This window comes from Bombus bifarius, unplaced genomic scaffold (assembly GCF_011952205.1).
Source record: "Bombus bifarius isolate JDL3187 unplaced genomic scaffold, Bbif_JDL3187 scf7180000007996, whole genome shotgun sequence".
Lineage (NCBI taxonomy): Eukaryota > Metazoa > Arthropoda > Insecta > Hymenoptera > Apidae > Bombus > Bombus bifarius.
In genome coordinates this window covers 2,461,082-2,481,696 of record NW_022884376.1, presented here as the reverse complement: position 1 = coordinate 2,481,696, position 20,615 = coordinate 2,461,082, and the positions used below count along the sequence as shown (strand labels likewise).

Sequence of the window (20,615 nt, the reverse complement as noted above, 5' to 3'; positions counted from 1 at the left end):
TAGATAAGTTTTTACTAGGATCTTTTACCGCAATTTTTATGACCTTTATTGATATAGCATGAATTTACAGAGAACCAGCTTGGTACAGTATACATAGATCCGCGTATGTATTATACGTTATTTGTAACAGACAGCGTTATACTAATTTAATCGTTTTCCATTGTTGTATCGCGTTGCGTAGAGACCGTTGTATACTAGTTATCGTAATTTTCGATTTATTTACAAACATCGACACGAACGATTAATTTTTATTCGAAGAAGGAGTGAACTGACGAGAAACGAAAAAAGAAAAAACAAAAACAAAAAAACAAAATCTTTTTGAGCGCAACTTTAGGGACTCTCGATTCCCCGATTCCCTCTAAACACGTTGAACGATTATAATTATTCTCTTATATAGCGGACTGGAGTTACTGTTGTGTCTTAAAACGAGAAATATCTACGAAAATATCATACAGTCTTACAGAGAAAAATCACGCATATATTAATATATATGTATATAGACTGACCAAGACAATTTAGCGAATGTCTAATTAATAAAGTAGCATCGAGGGAGGGAAGAGAAGTTAATAAATTTATCATGGAACGGAATAACGACAAGAGGTGTACAACTGTACAGCATAGGAAGGGCACGTATAATATCTTCGCAGAATATTTTCATTGAGCTTTTAATAAATGTATTTTGGGATGAAGGACGAAAAGAATTGAAATGAAGGATAATAAGACGCTTCGAAGCCAAAGATGTTATCTAAACGATACGATTAAGTATCAACGTACAAACCCTTAAAGGCATTATGTACTTGTATCATGTACATATACTATGTAAGCTTGACAGTGCAAGTGCCATTGAATAGACGCTGGAGACTTCAACGCCTGAAAAGAGGGTGACCGTACCGTCGAACGATGAATTTACGGTGAAACTTGGAAAAATAACGCCCAAAATACATGTATCGTGCAACTAATACGATATTCACGTCCGATATTTAATATCACGGTCTCGATACGTTGCTCGAATAAAGAAAGATTATAGTAGTTACATAGTAGACTTATATAAAAATATTGTTCAAGAATCGAGGCATCGACTAATTCTTCTTATACGTATTAATAACTCGTTCGTTACGCTCGACGCTTGTCCGTTTAGTTTCGACCTCTCGTCATCTTTCGTTCGTTTCTCCGATCGTATTTCCGAGGATAACAACTCGATTTTATATAGAACGTTTTTGAATAATCGCTAGTCAATCCGTTTATCGCGAGATTCGCCTGTATAGCAGTTAATCGTTATTTGATTTTACCGTCGATTTTACGAGCAGGATGATATAGTTTTTGTTTCTTCTACAAGCTACCGAACATCGAGAATAGATCACACTCTTTACGCTTAGGGACTAGAAAGAGACGCAATTTACCGATCGATTGTTGCCGCGTAACGATATTAATTATTTTGTTATAATTGTAAGATCGTACGGCTACCGACTTATATATGTATAATAACATAGCGAAGCTTGTTGTATTATTTTTATAGGAAACTTTAGGGTAGCGTCAGCCGTACGATTTCGCGAGGTCTAATGACAAACACGGATCCGATGATACTCGTATCTATCGAGTACAGACATTTCTCGATAGAAATTTCTATCCTTCTACGACGCGTTGAGTTTATAGAAAGAGCGTGTGTGTGTGTGTGCGTGCGTGTTTCGCATAATCGTACGGTTGTTGGTTAACCATGCGACGAAAAAAAAAACTTCTTTTTTATAGGAAATCTTAGAATATACTATATATATATATACACACACGCTAAGTATACATGATTTAAGAAAAATTGAACAAATTGTTAAATGTGCAACTATAGGATCAGCCGTAGCGCGGGGAGGCGCAGTTTGAAGAAAAGCAAGCGAAAGTAGAAAACGAAGAAGGTTTACTCGGGCATGTTTAGAAGGATAGCTAGGAAAACGCAGGGAGAAAGTAAAGTTTCTCGAACGTCGAATTTTCGCCAAGAAATAATCGCTTAAAATGCTGCTCCTTATTTTTGTACAGATCTCTTACCGTGTACGTTAATATTAACTTTTGTGCCAGAAAGTAAAAAAAAAAAAAAATACGCAGTATATTATATATAAGAAGTACACACACTCGTGCTACGCTCGTTTTACGTAATTGTTATCTTACGTATTCGTTTCTTTATATACGTAGAGGGAAAGGATAAAAAAAAAAAAAGAAAAGGGAAGAAATGAGAAAGAAAGAGACGAGCGCTTTTATCGCTGACACTGTTATATATATTATACATATTGTTACGTATATCGCGTACGTAAACGTCGTAAATCGAGAATACTCTCGAGAGATAGAATCTTTTCGATCCTGGATAAACGTCGGTCGTCGACCGTATTAAAAAACGAACAACGGCGTGGTGATTATCGAACGAAAAAGAAAGAAAGAAGAGAAGCACGTCGTGCGTCAATTGAATTTATCGCGTTAGAAACTGTTAGGGAAAAAAGAGATCGAACGCTATGGCCTGCGTGTTTCTTTCGGGAAGGAGTAATCTGTGATGACAAACAAAAAAAATAAAGTAACATAAAATAAAGATACATATTTAAACGCGAGAACAAAGAGGAAACAAATAAATAACGCGAAGAGTCGTTCACGTCGCGCATGATGAACGATGTAATTCGTCGAACGATATTTTTATTACTCGTAACTGCTCCCGTAAAGAATAAGGAATGTTACAAACAGAGAGAAGTGTATTTTTGTGAGGTATACCTGTAAGAAACAAAACAAAAATCTAGTTAAATGTGAAGAGACTAAAGAACAACGCGATCGTAGATTATATTGGCTCTGTCGATATTATACATCTGTTTTAATATACGTTACGAACAATAAATCGAACCTTTTTTGTTACACAACCCGTCTCTCTTAACGATCTTATCGCCCGATAATTTGTTCCCTGTAAAAAATCAAAGAATAGGGAGAAGGAGAAGTAAACGGAGAATTTCTTTTTAATCTCTTTATTTCTTCTACTTTCTTAATAAATCAGTGACTCGAGTCGCTACAAACTGTGTATGAGTTCCTTTTATAATTTACTTACGAAATACGTAATAATGAATTTTTTTTTCCTTTTTTTTTTCTTCGATCACCCTCGCTCATTCACACGCACCCGCTTACCTTGATTATAAAAAACTTCGAAAAAGATAAATCGATCGGAAATTTCCATTCACCGTTCGATAGAATGCGTTCTAAACGTTCGATTATGGCCCGGTACGTAAGCTCCCGTCGCTTTATCGTTTCGTTTGCTCTTTTCCCCTTTAATCCGTCGAATTCATCGTCGCGCCTTTAAACGCGTCGATGTTTACGCTATAATAATGAGGATTTCGAAAATAAACGCGGCATTTATGTATATTAAATATTTTCTCGAGATTCTCGACAACAAACACCTTCCATCCCACAATTGTAAAATACCATCTTTCCATTCTATATATTTTCCTCTTCTAATTCGTAGAACTCTTTCAGGGGGGAGGGGGAGAGTAGAACTTAAACACACTGTCGAAGGACGATTTCTCGCGATTGGCTTTATATAAAATTTTCTCTATTTCTCTGAACGATATCTTCGCTTAAAACGAGAATCGTTCTTTCGAATCCTTTGTAGTACATTCGAACAGTCCGAACTGAATATTTTCTTTCGTTTTATGTCGAGAACGGATTGTCAAAGTAAACGGATTCCGATCTGTTCATTTTTCTTTTCTCTCCTTCTCTCGGTGCTCTTGCAATGTATGCCCTTATCGCCTAGTGGAATTCAACCATTCCCCTTTCCGACTCTTTCACGTAAGTACACATCTATCGCCTTAACGCGTGCCATTTTAAGGTTATAAATAATAGCTGAATAAAGATGGCACGGTATTCATCACATGCGAATCGTTTACGCGGAACCAGCTCGCTTGGAATGACTCGCGTGCAACCAACGTGTTACTTCTTTCGTTATATCTATAGCGTTCTTTCATTTGCACACGATCATCGTCCGTCTGATCAGCAGACTGTCTGCGGCAGAAGTATGTACAGGAGACTTCGTGACTCGATGCTATCGGTCTCGTCGAAATAGCCCTCGCATTCTTGCGCTTAACGTCTTCTCTTTTCTTTACCTGGCACACGGAGACGGTTGGATCGCACGCGTAAAGCTGCTCAAAACGAATAAGAAGGAAAGCAGCGTATTTAAATCGAGTATCGTGTAGATAGATTACAAATCGAAGATGAATATTTTATTGAGAATCTCGTCGAATGATAACTGGTCGAGTAATTTTCTGATTAGTCGAGACAGCGTAAATAATTGTTGTTCGTATTGCGTATTCTATGCAATTACAATAGAGAGTTGTATTTTTCTAACGTTAAAAAATCAAGTTCGAACAAAGTGAGACAAAATTTGCCATTGTAATTTCACGTTAGCCATTTTCGTCAAACATCAAAGATCTGTCTTCGTTTGCAAAATTGAATGTAAGATCGAGATATACAAATTCGAGAATCACAGTAGAGTTATAACAAACTTTTTCTAACCTTCTTGGTACTGTCGAAAGTACGACCATGAATCATCCAACCAGAGATCGTATACTCGAAATATAAGAAGGATGTACTTTAAGAATGTACTTTAAGAAGCAAACAGCCATTAGCAGTTCGTCGAACTGAAATATCCTTTTATCGATGGCTCGACGATATCGCAGAAGAAGAAACGAGAACGCGTTAAGTAAGAATCGAAGAGCGTAGGAAGACGCAGCGCGTCCCTCTCGATTGCACTTCCCCCATTTTTACCCGTAATTACTACGATCGCGTGCAATCGAGAATACTTTCGAGTCGACTCGGTAGCATCGACGACCACGAGGAACGGATTGCTTATGTATCTGTGTTCGCGTGTACGTACAAATGATTCGCGATTAGTTTCTTCTCTCGAAAACCGTTCGCGAAACCATTGCACACACATTAAAAAAAAAGACAGATTTAAATTCACACGGAGAGAACAAATATCGCCAGTCTGTCTGTCTCTCTTCTTACCTTTTTGGTTTTGTCTCTGACGTTCGTATGCTATAATATCTCTGTGTGTACGTGTGTCTTTGTTTGTATACATGTGTATATATGTGTACGCGCGGTAAAGCGTTTCAGATTGCTCGTATCGCATAAATAATCCCTGACGACGACAATACGGACCGCTCGCGGTTCTGCCGCCATTAAATCTCTTTCTCTCTTTGTTTCTCGCGAACCAATTATTCCATCGTTGAACGTGCGATTACACGAAGCGGCATTGTCACGCGCGAGCGAAATCAATCGAAACGCGTTAATGGTTACCGAAGACGATCTCAGCGCATTTCGTCACGCTAGATAGATATCTCTCAATCTGCTCTCGAGCCGTTCCATTCTCTTCTTTCTGTATATTATCTCGTATATACATTAAGTAAAAGTCGTGCCTCATCTTCTCGAGCGGCGATTCTCTCGGATCACAAAATAAAGAAACCTTGGTTACGCTAATGCCACACACCGACTATATGTACAGAAATTATAAACAGAGCATATATAATATATATATATGTATGTATTATATATATTATATATAATACCCTCGAAAAACGTTACTCACTATTCGTGATCAATAATATCGTTAGTAAATTCTTAGATATGGTTGTTCGAGGCTCGAAGGCTGGCACGCGTCTTCACGACTTCCAGCAATTCCTCGTCATCTCGTCTCAAGCTCGTTCGAATGCCTGGAGGGATCGTGTTTTTTCTAGAGCGTGTCAGAGAGTATCGAACACGTTGTATGGCAACGTGCGAGAAACTCGATTTGATTATTCTTCTGCGTTCATCGTACTTTTCGGATTGATCCTTCGTTGACTAGAAGCTACTTGTTAGCATTTAAGAAGTCTTATTATAAATGCAATCGTTACTATAGCTTTGTAATTACACGATACGATTCGATTTTTGTACGTTGCGATCGAATATTTTTCTAAAAATGGAATGATAAAGAAGAAGAGACGATTCAATTGACGATTTGGTCGCTCGAATAATGAGCCCCTTCCGTACAATGGAGCGCGTGCTCAGCCTTCGACCTGTCCGCGATAGTCCCTTTTACAGTAAAAATATATTATCGCTACGATAGTACTTAACTTTGACTAGCATGTATTCATAGAACCGATTCCCAATTCTTACGCCACCACGTAGAATCGATAATAGCGATCACGTTAAACGGTACACTCTCGTCGAGACGTTTCATTTTTTGATCGCTTCGAAACTCGTTCTTTTCGGTTGGGAATCATCGGATGCAACGTATAATAGAGTCGCGTAATAAATCCGTGGACGCACTCTCGTCACGCATCTCTATTATTCCTTTTAATATTATACAATATTTACTGGAAAATCGTGGGGTACAATGTCAGCTTGTATCTTAAAGATTATACCTTTTCTCGACGTTACGTTCTAACAACTTCCTCCGGGTCTCTACGACCCTCGCGAGAGAAATATAAAGGTCGATCGATTTAATTCTACGTTCGAATAATCTTGACATTTTAATAATATTCGTACGATTCTTGCTCGACAAGCATCCTTCGTGCCGTGCTCTATAAATCATTCGTATGGAGAATACGAGTTTCTCGTAATGTAATTAAGCATATGAAATTCGGACAGCTTGGACAGAGCAGAGCGGCTTGGTACCTGCTAAATTTGCCAAGCACGACAAATGTCTAACCTTATTCTTGCGTTTTCGTATTTTTCTTTTCTTTCGCGTTTACGTCTCGCCATATCTACGATATTATAGAAGACACAGACACAGGTTCGATGCACGGAATGCAGAGTAGAAAATAAAAGGGAGAGAAGAGTCTCCCTGATTAAACATGGTTAATCGGAAAATGGCGCTCGAAGGGAGCCGCACACGTGAACAAAAAATGATATATAAATCTAGCTTCTTTAGATATTTCCTACGATTTAATCACACAGCAACTATTATTTCATTCTTCTCTCTTTTCTTTTTTTTCATTCAGTCTTGTGATTAATACTACTTTAATACTTTTACAATTCGTTATAAAGTCAACTGTAAGTATATAATTCTTTATACATAATCGCTCTCTGTGCGAAACAGCCTTTAGAGCTAGTTGCTCGTGGCTCGTTTCGCTTCGGATCCTTACAAAAAACCGCGGCGTGATAAAAAGGACAAGCGTGGCATTGCTACAGCGATAGTTGCGATTGCTCTGATAGAAAAAAGTAAAAGAAGGTTAGACCAGAACATAACCTCGAAAAATCATCGACGGACGTAGTAGTGTTAGAGAGTTATTACAATTTATCGTATATTACAAATTCTGTTCCGGCTCGATGAAAACAATTCCTTGAGTGTTGGAGAGGGGCGACGGGGGTGGGAATACAAGCTATATTGTCGTTGAATCGTGATTCCCGGTTAACTTTACATTGTTCAATGAACCTCTAATACGCATGATAAATCCACGTTACCGTTGATCTTTTTGATTCTGAATACTGATTTGATTATCCACTCCGCGGAGCGTAACATGTACATGAAACAGAGAATAATCCGCTTTAATATATTTCAATTGCGAAAACACTCGATATCGATTCTTTCATTTCTCTCTCTCTCTCTCTTTCTCTCTTTTCTTTCTTTTCATTCTTAATGGCCATATAACTCCTAGCATTTCTATTATTGCGTTCAGTATCACTGCATTGCATAATATCAATATCGACCAGCCCGACCAGCGCGTTCCAAAACTCGATTATCCTCGGTGCAAGATTCTATTAACGATCGCGTAACCTTGCGCGCGTTTCTTTGTTTTATTTCTCTTTGTTATTGCTTTTTATGCGCGATTTCGACATAAGCAAGAAAAATTGCATGCCATGAAAAAATGTTCAATTACAGCTCGCGCATATATAATTAATCTTTCCCTTTTTTGTTAATGACGATCAAAAGAAAGTTCGAAGCCGTGCAGACGTAAAATAGGCCTAACTAGTTCGATTTCCCTTCGATACGTCGTACTAGCTCCCTCGCTTAATCGTCTACGATATACTTTTATTATCAAAAAGATCCTGCACCGTTGAAGTAAAAATAAATATTCTTCGTTTCTTTTTTTTTCTTCTTTTTGTCGCTTTTTTTTCGTAAAGAATTCCATAGACATATACGTTCTTCGCGCATACGAAACGACATAGATATATCTTAAGTACGAATAAAAAATATCTTAAGTACGTTTGCTACTATTACGAATAAAAAATGAGAAAAGAAATATAATATTGCAATTATGATTCTAAGAACTAATTCGTTGCGTAGATCTACGTAAATCTAGTAGGAAAATCATATGAAATCGAATGTACATGAATGTATAAAAATGGGAACGTATTACGACGAGAATGATTACGAATAAAAATGTCTGCCCATGAACCATTAAAATGTTCAATAAAAATAATTCGAGTTTTATATCAGTTCGCGTATCCTTAGGACTTATTTAAATCTTGTTTATAATCTATACATAGTGCCATCTTTGATTGCCCAGAGACTACGATATCCACCATATAAATCTCGTTCAAAAGAAGACCATTTCACGGCTATATAAATGTTATCTTAAGCCTTTAGAAAATAACTAGTAAAGATTTGAAAACCCTGTGAACGCTATGCAACTGACTACTTTCATTGCATTTTCTTTTCTTTCTTCCTCTCCATCTGCTTTATCTTTTGGTTGTATATTTTAGAATGTAAATCGATGGTATCGCGTTAACCAGTATAAACACAGAATGCATTGATTGCAATCCTCTGGTTTAACCGCTTTACAATACCCTATATAGAAGTATACTCATATAAAATAAAACATATCCAAAAAACGATATACTCATATAAAGTATACGATGCACACATTTGTTTTTATCCTAGGGCAGGATTCTTACTATACAAACTATTACAGTTTCTTATTGAGCATATTTTAGAAATTGTTTGAGTCGTTGTAGGAAGTATTTCAATTGTATATTGACTTCATTTCGACTATACGCTAGAACCTAGATTCTCTTACGAAAACTCCCCTCTGTTAGGTTCTTTTTGATTGTGCGGGTTCGCTTTGTAAGAAGACATTATCATAAAAAGACATAAAGAACGCAGAAAGATAACCGTCCTGAATAAATTCCTTACTATGATTCCTGAACCTTGGACCACTGGAAGATGATATCCTCGTTCTTCCCGGTTTAACGAAATGCACCTTTCGTACCGTGTGCAGCTTCGAAAAGCGTTAATGGTCAGTTACTAGATACCCGCGTATAGTGTAAACAGTCACGATGCCCCGATTATAATTTCTACCATGAATACTCTTACTGGTTTTGTTTGGAATTCCTAGGAACTTCAAGTTTTCCGCTCTCTTGCCAAACAGTGTTGCTATGTTCAAGCTTCCTGTAAAAAGAATAAAAAAAATAAGCATAAATTATTAACAAAGAGTTAGCGTAATCGTAATGCAACAATTCCGTTAATCATTCTACTCACATCGGGAAACAAAAAGTGTTCACGAGTAGGTTGTGGCTGTTCAAAGGGAGAGCTACTCATGTATCCAGGCGAAGGGGACTCGCTTTTCTCAAGCACCGGGGTAATATTCGCGTAATTGGCGGATGGCGTCGTCAACGTTCTTCCTTGCTCAACAAGAATACTTCTGTCAATCTTGTAATACTCTTTCCCGCTGCGAGGACGAAGCGTCGTTGCCACTGCTCTGCCACCCAGTCTGCAAAAAACCGAGTAAAAGACTGAGCATTCATCTTCTCTTCTTAATGACCTCTTCTACGCTTGGTCGGTGTTTCTTCGCTAGAGGGCGAAGAAGCTCTAAGAAAACGTAACAATTACATTCTCTCCACGAGTACCTTACCTCAGACTGTCTGGCGTATCGGATGACGAGTGGGACGACAACGACAGTGTCTCGATGTAGTCGGACATATCGGATGTACCGCTGCTTGTGCTTCGCGAGTCGATATAAGGAGCATTAGACACTTCCCCTGGACTATTGAATCCTTTCGTGGCCTTAGGTAAACACGTGGGAATATCGGCTTCCGCTGAAGAGGATTTTGTAGGAATCTTAATCTTTTGAAACTGAAACGACAACTCTCGAAGCGGATCGCTGGACTTGGATTTCCTTGGTAGGCTGCTGTGATAACACGTAGGCGGTGGACTCTTCCTATAAACTGACAACACGTTTTGCTTTCTCGCCGACGTCGATGGGGTCAATGACAATTCGAACTCGACAAATTCCGCCGTTCTGTGACTAAGAGATCCCGTAGAAACGCCTGAGTCGTTGCTACTGGAAGAGTCTCTATTGTGACCGGTCTTGGATGGAACGGAGGAGGAGCGTCGAATTTTTATGAATGACGGCTGAGGTGAGGTTATCGATATCTGCCCGCTATCTTGATTTATCTTGACTTCTGAGTTAACGCACGGGGAATGGGTCTCTCCTCTAACCAGGGAAGCTTTGTCCGCTTCGCTGGAACATTTGTGAATGGTCAACGTCGATGGGAACGTATGATTCTCATCGTCCAAATAGTGAGCAGATTCCGCAGAGTAAGATCGTTTTCTCAACAATAGACCAATGTTCCCGTTGGATTCTGTTCCGCTATTTCCCTCCAGGTAACGGCGTCTAAGGTACGGACTAGACAACATCGCCGAACCTGGAACGCGAAATTCAGAATCGGATCTCTTTTTCCCTCCCTCGCTTAACGCGGAGCCTGATAACGCAGGGTTACTCGAGCTCTTTATACCGCTACAAATTCTCGACAAAATCTCCTTTGAACAAGCATTGTGCGCTGGCTGCATCGGTAGGTATCCAGAGAACGGTTTCTTTGGTGTTTGCTTTTCGAGATCCATGACTAAGTAATCGTTCTCTCGGTCCTTAACGTGGCCACATTTCTGGCATATCTTGGACGAATCTTCTGTGGGCGGTTCAGATGTCTCGTCCTTAATTTGATTGGAAAACTTCTCAATTTCCTCCTGTGAGATTCCACTCTTTGCTAAAAGATCTTTGCTGTTTTCATAGTGTTCGAGAGATTGGGTAAAGTCTATGTTCGCGTAATTCGTTTGTTTGGACTCAGGTTGCGTGTCGATAACAGGCTCGACGTTCTCGTAATTGTTTGTTCTATTCTCTGGGCATTCGCAATTGTCTTTGTTCTTGTCTTCGTCGTTCTCCGACTTCTCCGACTTTTTCGGCCGTTTCGCCGTCGCGTAAATCGCGATCTCGCCGCTCGCGTTCACAACAGGCATCTTACCTTCTCCAGAAAGTTTCACGGGATGTACGGCAACACCGGTTGGTTCAATTCCTGCTCCGCGTCTGCAGTACGGCAATACAAAACCAGCCCAACTCATCATGTTTTGGCAGGGACATCCCGAAGATCTGGGAGATTGAACGGTGAGTTTAGCCGGACAACCACATTGTTGTAACACCACAGCTTGAGGCGCCTGTGGCGTATCGTAATTAGGATAGGTTTTTGGCAGTGCTAGACATTCTTTAATTTTCCTTGGCGTGTCGTAATACTGATCCGGTTGGGAACTTTGTTCTAACAGCATATGATGGCCCAAGATCGTTTTGGGTACGTCGTAATTCTCGTAAGGACCAGCAGCCGCGGTTGCATTTCGTACAACCAGCTGCTGCTTGCTACGCGAGTGCACGCAAACTTGTTCGTTTGGCAAGGGCATAGGAGGTTTCTTAACCTTCTTCGTGGCAGTGTTTTGGGACGGTTTCGGAGGTCTCGGTGGCAGTGCGCTAGGACTTGGCGACACGCGATGAACGCTCGTTTGTTGTTGCGAGCTCTTTGAATTTTGCGAGCAGTGACATTCCATCTGCTGTGAACTGGAATAGTCACTGTCGTGGCTGCTACTACTGTACGAGGATAACGATAACCGATCGAGCGTACGTGGCTGTAGATGGCAACCAAAATTATTCATCGTTCCTGCTGGACTGCCTATACTGCTTGCTCCAGTCGTGGTGGCTAAAGTCGACGATTTGGATACAGTTCCTAGCTTGCTGATACAGCTAGCGCATCTCTCGAGAGCGGATGTTCCTTGACGAGTAAGAGAACAGCTGCGCCATTCCCCTGGCTGATCGGTCAATTCCGACACGGAGACAGTGTCTCTGCTACTGTAATCCCTGTCGAGCTCTGTTTGTTGCCTACTCTCAGTGGACGACCAATAGGGGGAGCTCTCGTTCTTGCAGCTGTCGCACTGCTCTTCATATGTGGACGAGTAAATAGCCGAGGGGAAAAAATCGCTGGCCCTCGTTTCCGATCGAGAGAACTGACGACGCGGGCTCTCCTGCGTTATCTGTTCTCTGCTAACCGGTCGTTTTTTGGTCAGCTTCCCCTCTGCCGCTAATTGCAGCATCTTCACGATATCTTCTCCTTGATCCGTTATCAGCACGTGGAGACCTTCTCCTCGGCCGCATCTCGAACCACCCTCGAAGCAGAATCGTCCTTCGACCACGCCATATCGTCGGAGATGCGCGATTTCCCAAATACCGACTAATCTGGGAGGTATGCCGACGGTGATGCAAAAACGGCGATCTTGAATGTGTAAATGTGCTGGTCCATTTGTGAGCTTCGCTTTCGATGGAACCGTGGAGATCAGTATCAGGAACTGCTGATCTGTGGGAGTAAAATAAATATTGTGTTAGATCGTGAATTTTTAATTGCTGATTTTTTAAAGTAATTTTTTCTTCTTTCTTTTTATTTTTGAAGATGCATACCTTCGCCCAAGTTGTTCGAGATTTTCACTTGCCATTGTATCAATCGTTCTCTAGTGTCGAAAGCCAGAACAACGGTCACGTCTTGGCATATTATAGCTATAGTATTGGATTCCTTGTCAAGAGTGAAACCACTCTCCACGCCGAGAAAATGTTGCAAACTTAATGAAGCTTTCGTTTGACCTTGCTTATATCGATCCTTGCTATCTCCGTAAAGTTGTAAATGAAGACAATCTACAAAGGAGTATAAGGTTTTCTAAACAACGTGCATTGTTTGAAATATGCAAACGGTCGAAGACTTTTTAATGAAAAATTTCTTAAACGAGTACTTTTTATCGAAGATCGTTCGAACGAAATGTGTCAACGAAACTTCACACGCTAACTGACGAGCACAACATGCTATTAATACAGTTATACAGACGTAGAAACGCACTAAATCCATTCTGAGACCCTTCTATGTACTTTTAACTAATTCTGCCCAAAGAAAATTTATGAGGTACTGCTGTCCCTAAGTTTTAAAATATCCTCGAGTTACTAGGGTCAGGTATTAATGGTTATTGCCAGAAGCAAAGCTCTTCTTGGAAATTTTTTTGTTTCTCCAGCTAGTCAATCTATAACAGATGTGCCAGCTGCCACCCTTGGACAGAATCAGAGGGAGAGATTCTTTATGCTGATAACAAGTAAGGAAATTCTTTCAGGAGATATGATTAGGAATGTGGTAGGAAATAGAATTGGCATTGCTTTTTAGGGCCAGTTTGCAACATCTGGCATTCCCTTGTTCCTTGTAGCTCAAATATTATCATTTTTTATCAACATTGATAAGATTAAAGGGACTCGTTCTTATGGTGCACAAGAATGATTCATTGTGAGGAATGCACAGATGTTATATAAAAAGGGAAGTGTTTTCATCTTTGACACCAAGAACAGAGATATGTGCTATAAAATATCCAACACTTCCTGTCTACTATCTACAGTTGATTTCTCATGTTTTATGTTAGTGATAATATCTTATATTTCTGTAGGTGACATAAAAGGCAAAGTGATTTCTTATCAAGTATACTCCTTAATTGTAAAAAATGAAAATGTAGTCCATTAAAAGAATATAAAAAACACATTTTTACCTGCAACCGGTGACAACTTCCTCATGACACACCATCTTGATTTCCACTGTAATGCAACAAACAATTTTGAATAACTCAATACAGACATAATTGCTTTATTAAATTGATATCATTTGATACAGTGTCGACAAACATGACTAGTAATCATATGCATGAATATCATATATTAGTATGCTACATGTTTGCATAGACTTATTATGCAGGGAAACATATACATATGTAATACACATTTGCCTGAATCTATTCAGACCCTCCGTACCCCTGTGATAAAAATAAAAGAGTTTCCTACCCTTTCTCATCTGAATGATTTCTTTGATGCCCCAATGTAAATAAAAGAAAATGAGCTAGCATTTTATGGCTTTGTGGCTCTTCATTTCTTTCACATTAAATACTTCCTTAAGCCTTCAACAAACTACTTAAAAGTTGTAATGTTCATTGAAATCACATCAGGATACCTCAATTTGACTTCTTGCCCATGACAAATAAACTTCACCATTGTACTTAAATTTCAATGGGCATAAAGAAATAAATATTTGATACTAACACAGGCTCATTGAAACATTCAAGTTTTCAATTACTACATGAAGCATGGCTGCTAATTAGTATTTAACTATGTAGAAAAAGTTTTAATTGAATGTATAAAATTATAAACTTTTTTACAACATAATTTTCAACATAATTTTTAACATATTACTACAATTTATGGTGTGTGTTCACAGGAGAGGCAAAATTTAACCACATTTTAGTTGAATTCTGACTTTCATATTTTTCATTGATTCAATGAATGCTTATACATATACACCTTACATGCAATGTATATACGTATATATAACTGTTTGCCGAGCGCGTTAGCGCAAGATCCTTACATCATTATATAATTTTTTTTATTGAAACTGTACCGTACTCAAGTGACTTTGGAATAATTAAACATGAACGTGAGTTTGCTTTGAATTATGATCTATCAGAGCGGAGCATCGTTAAATTTCTTCGCGAGGATATGAACGACCATCGTGTAATATTACATTACACAGATTTGTGAGATAAATTAAACCATGTTATTTTAACGAATATTGAATTAAGCGATTATTCTGCTGATATTAATTGGATACCTCGATGGTAAATGAAGGAAAGATAAGTGTTTGAGAAAAAATTCGAACGAAAGTACTTACCTTTTTGCCGTCACGAAATTTGACGTTTCCCTCGATAATACAATTGTTATCCACCATTGTAGAAGGCCGCTACTACCGCACTGCTTTTAGGTGCTTTTCTCATCACTATATGAAAGCATTCCGTTTACTTAACGCTGCATACTGAGACACTATGGAACACCTTGGAACACCATGAACAACAATGCTTCCCGGCGCACGTTTTCCTTTTTTGCTCACTGAACAACAATGACAATTCTCGTTTACGAATCACGCGGCAAAATCCATACTCCGCACCGACGGCACCGAGCATCCATCTTGACAATCTTGACTTGCTGCGTGCACTGCTGCGGTCCTGCTCCCTTTCGAAACCGTATTCTGCACATTATCCATTCCCCTGCACTTTGGTCCAGTGGCGTAGCATCTACGTTTTTTACTTCGATAAACTTTCTTCGCAAGCGCCGCTGGAATCGATGGGTACCGTTTACAACAGCAGGCGCACGCCGCTCTCGCGCTAACGATTCGAATTCTCTACAGAAAACTGAATTTAAAGAATTAAAAGTTCACGTACTATTTTCTATTCGTTATGTTATTTCGACATAAACTTGTAAGCTTTCACAAACGATGGTCCATTTATATATTATGTATATCATACTTCATGATGTACTGAATTTTCATTAGTAAAAGAAATTAATTAAGAAGGTGAATTCGCGAACTTTTGTGATTATGTCTTCCGAATTAATTCCACAACGTTCTCCCTACATGCCTTTTAACCTACGAAATGCATATATAAAGATCTACAAATTCTATTCAACAGTTCGAAGCAATAACTGTAATAATAATTAATTTCTCATAAATTACATTCGAAACTTGGATAAAAATTATAGTAATTGAAAGTGTAAACTTTGAAATACATGTGTTTAGAATGTAAATTGATCTAATCAATCTGCAAAAGTTAAAATCAAATTACACTTAATGTAATTTGGTTTTCTTTCTACTAACAGGTAAAACATCGGAAATGTAGAAGAAGAATAGACACATACAAGGAGAACTTTTAAACAACAACTAGATTATAGATACAAGTTTTTTCAATCAAAGATGAGTAGAGAGAATGCCGATTTAATGTTTAAAAAGTCAGCCGAAAAGTGCGAACAAACAGTAAGGACCTCTAGTGACCAACGCTCGAACTATACGTACATTTCCTCGATAGTGCTTTTGGTGGGAGAAACATGTGTATGTACGCTAAGAGTAGAAATGTGTCTCGTACCGACGATCTGAAAGATAAGGGCGGAAAAACATAAAAATTGCTTATAAGTTTAATGAAATATCGGAAATAAATTGCGTTTCTTTGCAATAATTACAGAAACAACAATAATAATATCAAGAGCAGTCAGCAATAACTAACAGCCACCACTAGCAACCAGCAGCAACCAGTTTGTTAGAAATAATTATACGATGTAATAAAAACTAAGATTATTTATTGCAAGATAATTATATAAAATGTGTTTAGAAAGGGTTTCAATAAACCAAAGTAGTTTAACAGCATTTCACGATCCTTTTATTTATCCGTTTCTCTAACCATTTCCACAAAAAAATTAAACGAGAAATTCAAATAGAAATAGCATAAAAAGATCGCAAAACAGCTTTCGAAAGTTCTGAGAAGTGACATCAAATTCCAAGAATTATTGAAATCGTGTCATCTTCTATGTTGCAAGTTTACACTAATTATGCAATTTTACAATGAGTTCATAATTTTCTGTATATAATTTGTGTAATTGCGTAATTTTCAAATGATTTAATTCCGTTCCTCGATCGATGAAGGTGAAACTATTCTTCACATACGAAAATGATGGTCAAAAACTTATAGATGCTCATGATACGACTCACCGTTTTACCGCTCATTTTCGAATCGCCATACCGAAGAAAGAAATATGCGAATAGTTCGGTTATTTGACCGTCAGGAGGGGTAATTCGTAAAATATGTTTTTGGTTGAATTTCCCTCATGGTCATGAGAGTTCTCTCTACTCATCTCTGATTCGATTATCACGTTAGGACACGACACGACGCACTAATCGTGGTGATACTATCGTGTTACAACGTGTCTACGTGAAAGCTAACCTATATCAATATTTTAACGTTTTTGCTATGGGTACTCCAATATTAACAAAACAACAACAGAAACAGTCATTGTCAGCGAAGAAAGGATCAGTCAAAGGATTACGAAATGTTTTAGCGCAACCACAAGATAGTTATTGGTAAGTGTAAAGTCTACAATTCATATATAATTCTAATTAATAATTTCATTTTAAAGATACCATACTAAAAATGTTTATATTTGCATTATATATATATTTTTAGGCCAGTTGTTGATGAAGGAAAGTGTCCATTGTTGGAAGATGTTTTAAACAAGTAGGTTTTAAAAAATTGTAAAACATAGAAAATATTGGTATAAATTAATGCTTTTATAATTCATATTTATAGATTAATGCCATCTATAAAACGTCCGTCTAAATTAGTTCCATGGTCACAACTTAGACATATGAAGAAAGAAGAACGTATAAAAGCCAAAAAGGAAGCGCTTCTAAAACAAGAGAATATTCCTAATTCAGAATTAATGTAAATATTCTTAACTATATTGTTACATACTTCTCTGATTCACATATACTTTTAAAACTTACATTTTTAGAAATTCTGTGGTCTTGGGCATAAATAATATCACAAGATCTTTGGAAAAAAACAATGTCTGTTGTATTCTAATGGATGCGAACATTTCACCGCCGCTTTTAATAAAGCATGTTATTTATATGGCACAAAATAAGAAAATACCAGTATTATTATTGCCTAAATTGAAAACTGTAACATTAAACACCATAGGATTTGCATCTGCTGCGTGTGCCTTGAAGGTATAATTATTTAAATACATAAATGACATTTTGCTGATATCATTTTATTTTTATTATTTTGATTTCAGAATGTCGTGATGGATAATACAGATCATCATTTTCATCCTTTGTATACAACAATATGTGATATTTTTAAGGATGTACCTTTACCAAAAAATAGGCTCCAATTATTCAAAGATATTGAAACATTAGAACAGATTACATCAGATAAAGAAAACAAAATGAGCGTTGAGAGTGAATCTCTAGTCTCCTCGGAGCCAATTAAACATACAGTATCTACAAATGTATATATGTATAGATCTTCACACAAAGAAAGGGCATTTGTTCCACCTAGCACAACAGAAAGTTCCACAAATGAGCCCATTGTGAAAAAAGAAGAACAAGATAATTTTATTTCTTTAGCTAATTATGATTCTGGTGAATTCGATACAAGTATAAAGAAACATACGAGATATATTAATATTCATGAAGATCAGCATCCGACAAAACGAAAAAAGTTTCCAAGAGTTAATAATGCATCTGCAAATGTTAAATATTTACCTTTAAAAGTCAAACGCTTACAGGGTAACGTTAATCGTGCAAAAGCGGCGAAAGTTTCCAAATATAAAAAATAATGTCGCATCATAGTAGTATCATATACTTCATGAATGTCACTAGAGAATTTCTTATCTTACATGTTAATAAATATCGAATATACAAATACACTTTTTATTTTATTAAATAAATAGTCCTTACATCATATATATACATATATGAATACATATATATATATATGTATACATAAATATATAGAAATAACAAAACTCTGTTTTTTATACATATAAATACATTATATACAAAAACTATATTTTCATATAACTAATTTATATATATATAGCAACTTTTATTTTTTAGTTCTTATAACATAAGTGTTTTTACTGATTCATTCCTTTAAATACAAATAAACATATTATTATACATAGTATATAAGGTCTGATTATTTGTTAAGATAAGTCAGTCTTTCGTATATGTTGTGTCCACATAAAAACATGCAGTATAGCATGTCGTTGATTTGCATATAAATATCGTATATATGGAGTTTTATAAAATATTAAAATTGAAGATACAATATTGATTTCACATGTATATATTTAATGCCTAAGTAATTGTAGTATCATACAGGCAATGTAGAATTTACCGAAGATTTGAACATTCTCGTAAAAAACATTAGGCCTTTAGTTCCTCCTGGTATATGACTTATCAGGAATGATAACATAGCTATTAATTGCAAAACAGCACAGAGTACCGTTAGTGGAGTAGATTGTAAATGCAGAGCGCAATAAAGCGTTCCTACTAAAGTTACAAAGTAGGATATACTGAAACACCTTCTTTCAGCGCTGAATAATGACTTTAGGTAACTTAATGGACCAAAAAGGAAGCAAAAGCTATAAAAATTAATTTAATATAAATCTTATTTTATTCCCGACAGTGGCGTCCGTATTTATCAACTTACCTTGAGAGGAAGAAAGTACTTCCTAATGTATACAGAAGTGCAAATTTTCTTGCTTTAAGGAGCAAAACTGGGATATAAATCGCCGACAAACAGAAACAAAGTAAACCCATAGAAAAGCATGCAACAAATGCTACTAGCCTTTGTACTCTTGTCTGTTGAGGAAAGATGGAATTTGTTAACTTTTTTATGTAGACTTTTTAAGAATATTTAGAGGGTTAGGTTATACTAAAACGTATATACAAACCATGCTAGGACAACATTCCTTTTGTGTTCCTTGGATCCAACCCGTTTCTTGTTTATCATCTTCGTTTCGACCGAACCATTTTCCAATATTCGCTTTCGGTATCGTCACCGAAGGTACGGTAATTTTGAATTGTTTTTCATTTTTACTGCTAAGAAGATATTCGTTTAGTTCTTTGTTGAGATCGGCCATTTTGACACGTCGCCATACTTTATATTTATACGTTTATATACACAAAGTACAATAGGCAATAATTCCATTTTGAAAGATATCTTTACTTCATAGTATCCTTCAAATACTAATCTGGGAACATGACATATTCGTTATCTTCATCGTACTCTGGCAAGCAAGAAGTGCACTGTGTAAACCACATATGTTATGTATACATATCACAAGTGTGAAGTTCAAATGTACCGCACATGCACTTTATGTATATGCCGATAAAATAGATTTCATCTTATCTAATTACATTTTAATCGGCAAGAGAATCGTAGGGAGAATGATAGCAAAAATGATTACATCCGTGATGAGTTTTCAAACTTACATTTATTTAAACAAATCAACATTGACCTCATATTTACGGGTTGTATACTGCATTTGTTGCACAGGTAATGCATCACTCTATTACGCAAGAACTATGTGTCCTGCAACGCGTGGTATCATTTTGGGATTATTTGACAAAAAATCAAATACATCGGGGACGGGGGAGACTAAGTATCGACAGTACTCTAATTGGGACTAGAGAAATTTGACTAGAAAAAAAAAAATGAGCGGTCGATCTTGCTCGCTTAATAGTAGTAGTAATAATAATGATAATAAATAGCAATAGTAATAAATAATATTCAATAATAATGATCGCAGTCATAGAGCTAATAATATTCGCAATGATGATAATACTTCTCGGAGACATAATAAACATGATGATGATAATAATAATAATAATAATAATAATAATAAATACATCAGCAATAATAAAAAGCACAACGTAACAATAATCGGGGACATAAGTAACAA

General features: G+C 37.1%; 3 protein-coding genes and 1 long non-coding RNA gene across 4 annotated transcripts; 2 read left to right on the top strand and 2 right to left on the bottom strand.

Annotated features, from left to right (window-relative positions):
- Positions 1–6,709: 6,709 nt before the first annotated feature.
- LOC117205868 lies at positions 6,710–15,433 on the bottom strand. The gene is made up of 6 exons (XM_033444659.1): positions 14,989–15,433; positions 13,820–13,865; positions 12,702–12,932; positions 9,843–12,600; positions 9,470–9,701; positions 6,710–9,379 (listed from the first exon to the last, which is right to left on the bottom strand). Exons 1-6 carry the CDS (start codon positions 15,043–15,045, stop codon positions 9,371–9,373), a joined length of 3,333 nt encoding a protein of 1,110 aa, XP_033300550.1. The 5' UTR covers positions 15,046–15,433; the 3' UTR covers positions 6,710–9,370.
- A 545-nt stretch (positions 15,434–15,978) lies between these two features.
- On the top strand, positions 15,979–16,509 carry LOC117205874. Its single transcript, XR_004487306.1, has 2 exons — positions 15,979–16,197; positions 16,328–16,509. It is a non-coding gene; the product is annotated as an uncharacterized LOC117205874 (long non-coding RNA).
- A 374-nt stretch (positions 16,510–16,883) lies between these two features.
- LOC117205871 lies at positions 16,884–18,572 on the top strand. Its single transcript, XM_033444663.1, has 5 exons — positions 16,884–17,220; positions 17,324–17,374; positions 17,447–17,581; positions 17,652–17,868; positions 17,937–18,572. The coding sequence occupies exons 1-5, from the start codon at positions 17,111–17,113 to the stop codon at positions 18,480–18,482; spliced, it is 1,059 nt and encodes a 352-aa protein (XP_033300554.1). The 5' UTR covers positions 16,884–17,110; the 3' UTR covers positions 18,483–18,572.
- A 406-nt stretch (positions 18,573–18,978) lies between these two features.
- On the bottom strand, positions 18,979–19,951 carry LOC117205872 (protein transport protein SFT2). Its single transcript, XM_033444664.1, has 3 exons — positions 19,605–19,951; positions 19,361–19,512; positions 18,979–19,292 (listed from the first exon to the last, which is right to left on the bottom strand). Exons 1-3 carry the CDS (start codon positions 19,791–19,793, stop codon positions 19,022–19,024), a joined length of 612 nt encoding a protein of 203 aa, XP_033300555.1. The 5' UTR covers positions 19,794–19,951; the 3' UTR covers positions 18,979–19,021.
- Positions 19,952–20,615: the final 664 nt, after the last annotated feature.

Bases quoted from the DNA above. Each gene is read 5' to 3' on its own strand.
- LOC117205868 (XM_033444659.1), bottom strand. From the start codon at position 15,045: ATGGTGGATAACAATTGTATTATCGAGGGAAACGTCAAATTTCGTGAC. The intron at 13,866-14,988 runs GTAAGTACTTTC...GTTGCATTACAG, and splicing joins AATTTCGTGACGGCAAAAAG to TGGAAATCAAGATGGTGTGT. The intron at 12,601-12,701 runs GTATGCATCTTC...TTACTCCCACAG, and splicing joins CTCGAACAACTTGGGCGAAG to ATCAGCAGTTCCTGATACTG.
- LOC117205871 (XM_033444663.1), top strand. From the start codon at position 17,111: ATGGGTACTCCAATATTAACAAAACAACAACAGAAACAGTCATTGTCA. The intron at 17,582-17,651 runs GTAAATATTCTT...TTACATTTTTAG, and splicing joins ATTCCTAATTCAGAATTAAT to AAATTCTGTGGTCTTGGGCA. The intron at 17,869-17,936 runs GTATAATTATTT...TTTTGATTTCAG, and splicing joins CTGCTGCGTGTGCCTTGAAG to AATGTCGTGATGGATAATAC.
- LOC117205872 (XM_033444664.1), bottom strand. From the start codon at position 19,793: ATGGCCGATCTCAACAAAGAACTAAACGAATATCTTCTTAGCAGTAAA. The intron at 19,513-19,604 runs GTTTGTATATAC...TTTCCTCAACAG, and splicing joins AGGAATGTTGTCCTAGCATG to ACAAGAGTACAAAGGCTAGT. The intron at 19,293-19,360 runs GTAAGTTGATAA...TAATTTTTATAG, and splicing joins AGTACTTTCTTCCTCTCAAG to CTTTTGCTTCCTTTTTGGTC.